General features: G+C 57.1%; 1 protein-coding gene across 11 annotated transcripts in view; it reads left to right on the plus strand.

The window, feature by feature from the left end:
- Window positions 1-4,137, plus strand: part of RNF144A (ring finger protein 144A) — a 65,572-nt gene extending 61,435 nt beyond the window's left edge. For all 11 annotated transcript variants that reach the window (XM_015588224.2, XM_025045725.1, XM_015588226.2 and 8 more), the window contains one exon: window positions 130-4,137. In XM_015588224.2, the coding sequence (XP_015443710.1) occupies window positions 130-261 (132 nt within the window). In that variant the 3' untranslated portion in view covers window positions 262-4,137. The remainder of the gene's footprint in view (window positions 1-129) is intronic.
- Window positions 4,138-4,556: the final 419 nt, after the last annotated feature.

Genomic DNA, 4,556 nt, shown 5'->3' on the forward strand with positions numbered 1-4,556 from the left:
CGGATGGATGGACGGGAGCGTGAGACGTGGGTGGATGACGGACGGGTGGGGGCCGTGTGCTTTATCCTTTAGCGGTGGAACCTGCAGACCAGCCTCCTTATACTCCGCTCCTTCGTCTCCTTCCTGCAGGTCGTGGGCATTTTCGCCGGATTCGGGCTCCTGCTCCTGGTGGCGTCACCTCTCCTGCTCCTGGCCACTCCGTTTGTGCTCTGCTGCAGGTGCAAGTGCAGTAAGGGTGACGACGACCCGCTGCCCACCTAGAGGACGGCCGGACGCTGGACGAGAGCCCCGCCTCCGGGAAGCGCCCCCGCCCCCCCACTAAACATCTTTCTTGCCTTATGTGCCCCATTGAGCTTCACAGTGTCATGCGGGTGCCGTGACTTCAGGGACCGATGTCGGAAGGTTCGCCGAGGCCCCCCGGTGGAGCCGCCGAGGCGTGGGGAAGGCAGGGCCGGCGTGGGCGGGGACCGTCCCCAGGGAGCCGGCCTCTGCAGACTGGACGCGGGAGGTGCTGCGAGAAGCACTCTGGGCAGGGTCCTCCCTGTGGCGACAGACTCGGCACGTCCGGTGGTTGCCCGAGCGAACTTCCCACGCAGAACGCCGCCTCCTTGGCTCCCACGTGGCGCCGGGAGACGCCCTTTAGGAGCCGCTCACTTCCGACAGCATCTGATGACTCTGACTTGAGGAAAGCACTCTGTTTATGACGACCGTTTTTCTTACTAGTGGCAGTTAGTGAAATCCTTTCTAGAAGGCGTTTTTTTTCTTTTTCCAACTGAGAAGTGAAAACTCAACAAGGTGCATCTAAAACCATCCTATGCCTTTCTCGAAATGCGCATTTTCAGAAGTGATTGCTCTGGCTCGGCCGCTCTGCTCTCCGGGAGACTTAGAAAGCCTTACACGCCCTTGTGTTTTTCCTGAGACTCGTGACGACTGTTTGGACGCCGTACGCCGTGTGCCGCTGCGAACGTGATTCCCACACCGTTGCATTTCTCTGCAAACAGCGATCTGTTTAAAGGTGCATCAGCATCGTCAGATTTGCCTTTTGTTTTTTCTCTTCGGTGATTCGGTTCAGCTTATAGGCTTGTCTCTCTTCACCCAGGTATCAGCAGAGAGTTTTAATGTCTTCAGAAGCCAAATGTTTCGCTCGGACGTAGTTCTGCGGGGGGGTCACTATGGTCTGGCTGCTGGCCTCAGTCCCCCCCAGCAGACAGGAGGAAGCAGGCAGGCCGTGGCCCTCAGAGGCGGGCTCCCCGCGGGGCTCGGGAGGAGCCTCCTGGGTTTTCACGGCTTTTACGTAGCTAAGCTGTTTGATGAGCCGTGTATCTCACGGAGCTCCAAGTCCTTTTGCTAACCATCGTGCCCCCGGCCAAAGCCCACCCATCTCACGTGGTTATTTTGATTGGGGATTTTACCACTCTGTCTTTTAGGCTCTGTGTGACTGTTACCATGGCAGCAGAATGCACAGGCCAGTGAGACACATGTCACCCCATCGATTGATTGAAAAGTGGGAACGTGTTTTTTTTACAGAGCTGACTTTAATATGGCTTTTAACACTGTTTGCGCTTATAAAGAGCAAACCAATCGCATTGAACTTGGGACTTCTACGAATAGCGGGAAGGCAAATGTGGGTTTTTTACAGCAGAACTTTTTGAAACTTATTAAGCATTCCACAGAGGAGCAAAATGAAAACAGTCTGGCTTCTGACCCGGCCGTCCGCGTGTCGCGAGCACGTGTGGAAAGCGGGGTGGTGTTTGTGTCCTGACTCGTACGCGTGTGCTCATCTCAGGTCTGGGGTCACCTTCCCGTGGAGAAGTGGCTTCATTATTTCTCAACGATTAGTACGCGAGAAGAAACGGGGCCACCTCGCTCGTCACCTGCCGTCTTTATTTCCTTTATGAAGCAGAAGCCATGCCGGAAGCCAGTCTGTGTCAGACCTGTGTGGAATCGATGCTCCTCACAATGCTGGTTTAAAAATTCAGCAACTGGATAAGAGCACACGGGACCGTCTTTTGGGGTGAAGCTTGCGGGGTGAGTCTGTAGCTGGAGGTATTGCAGGAGGATCTGGGGTAGGACGGCTCTCAGAGGGGACAGTGCCATGAGGCCCGAGGATGAAGGGCGGCGGCCCAGGCTCCAAGCCCCTCCCCGGGTCTGTGAGTGCAGGCTTCCGGCCCGTGCCCAGCAGTTCCCCCGCCGTCCCTGGCCATCCTGTCCCCACCGGCTGCTGCCCCTCACACCCTGCACGACAGGGTGGGGTCGGGACCAGGGCCTCCGGGTGGGTCAGGTCGTCTGTCCACCCTGGACGAGTCCGTGGCCAAACTCCGCACTCCCGTAGCCCCGGCCGGCCTGGGGCCCATCTCTCAAGCATGTCTGACCAGGGAGGGGTCCTGGAGGTCTGGGGCCAGAGCAGCACCGCACCGGCCTGCTCTGAGTGTCCGCTTCAGGCAGGCCTGGCTTGCGTAACAGCTAAATGTGTCCGTTCCCCAGAAAGGTACCGGCAGGATCGCTGTGAGGTCCTCAGCGGCCTCTGACGTCATTCGCTCAGGAGTGCCAAACCCGCTGTCCCTGCGGACGCGGTGTTAACCAGGCTGGGGTGACATGTACGTGGCATGCGGGGCGTGGCCCGCATTTCGGATTTCCACCTTGACGTCACCGCCTGGGAAACCTCGGGGAGCTGCACGCTCAGCGGGCGGACACGTCCCCGTTATTCAGCATACTTTGTCTTAATGGACCATTTTTACAGGCGGTTTTCATGCTGACCCTCTGGTTCATTCGAAGGCCTTTAAGTCCTGGGCAAGAGGGATGAAGCCCTCGGGGTGGACCGTGACCCACGCTGCCGCCGTCAGCTGGGGTGGTGATGGAGGGCACGGTGGACCCCCAGGTCATCTGAGTCCCCACGGATGCTGACCACGTTGCGAGGGTTTTCTGGGCATCCCTGATCCCTCAGGCGGGCCCTGCCATGTGTCCTGTAGCCCGGCCAGCCGAGCTGTGCCACCGTCACAGGAGGCCAGTGCCTCTGAGAAGGACTCGCTGTGGCAGCACGTGTGGCGGAGGTGGCTGAGCATCTGGGCCTAGGCGAACCTGCGATCACACGCATTTGGGTCCCCCCAGTTTCCCTCGAGCCCCGGGAGTAGCAGCCGACGGAGGCGCCAACACCCGCACTTCCGCACCTTTAAAGGGGGACAAATTCTCTTTACAACACGTGACCCAGTAAAACTGACTTAGAAACCAGCCTGATTCCTGATTCGAATTCCAGGCCCATGGGAAAGGAATGATCAGATACGCAAGAAATACTTCAAGATGAGTTCATCGTTTCCAGCTGTGTCACGAGAGTTCAAAGGTAGTTCACAGACTAGAACAGGACGCTTCCCCTTGGTGGTCTTTACAAAATTAGGGGATTAGAAAGAACCAGGGTGAGCTTTTTGTATATTTCTCCAATTCTCATGTATTAGGAAATACCCCCTGTATATATTTATATATGAATCATCATGAAATCAAGGAGAGCGTTTTGCATGTGGAGAAGCCTCACGAAGGTCTCATCGAAGAATACCAAAGCTTGTTTATTCCTCGTAACTGCCCCAAGCCCTTAGAAAAATAAACAGAATGAAGAGATTGTGGCTGATTTTGCCAAAAGTACCAAACGGAACGGAGGGGCCTGCATTGGCCTTGACGTGCTGGCATCGGAGCTGGGGCGGGGTGGGGCGGGCTGTCTGGGCGCTGAGAGCCGGGGGTCCCCGCCCGCCCCCCGCCTGTGCGGGGCTGTCTCCCAGGAGTCCAGGAGCCTCCTGCTGGGGGGCGGGAGCGGCGCCTACGTCTGACTTTTCTTTCCTTCCTTGCTCGTTTGCCGTGGGTGTATTTTAATCTCGTGTAAAAACGCGCATGAGTGAGTCATGCCCTTGTGTACGCCGCTCGTCTCTGGAACGCGCTGCGTCTGACGCCACGGACACTGTGATGTGTAGAAGAGCTGTCCGAACGCCTTTCGACTCGTGCTTTGTGCTTTGGAGTCACGTGGAAAAGTGCGATTTGTCGTTTCAATACGTATTTTTAAATGTATCGTGTCCTAGGTAGCTTGTGCCCCCTTCAGAAGGGGTTTCTTTTTTGAAGATATTTTGGCTGAAATACAGGTTTCTTTTGTAAAAATCCTGCCTGGCTGCATGTTTTGTGCGTTCTGAGCTGGGTGCGGGCGGGGGGCGGGGGCTGGAAACCGGTGAGGGTGGAGGCGGGGAGGGGAGGGCGGTGGGGTGGGCGGCGTCTGCTCTGCAGGGGACAGCGGCTTTCCTGCCCCGCCACCCCACCCCCGGGCTTCCTCCCAGGATGTTCACCGGAGGGACCTGGGTCACGGGGGACTGGGCCCCTGTCGTCCCCAGCACCAGCCCAGAACGCAGCAGCCACTGCGTCTCTGCCGTGGGACTCCGCCTCCCTCCGCGAAGACAGGTACTTGAGCACCCGCCCAAGTTGATGGGGATTTTCTTGTCATAAAAACCAGGGGACTTTTTTTTTTTTCTCCTGGGAAAACAATAAATGTGGATGCTTCTCGTTTAATAGGTGAAACGAGAGTA

This window comes from Pteropus alecto, unplaced genomic scaffold (assembly GCF_000325575.1).
Source record: "Pteropus alecto unplaced genomic scaffold, ASM32557v1 scaffold61, whole genome shotgun sequence".
NCBI classification, from domain to species: domain Eukaryota; kingdom Metazoa; phylum Chordata; class Mammalia; order Chiroptera; family Pteropodidae; genus Pteropus; species Pteropus alecto.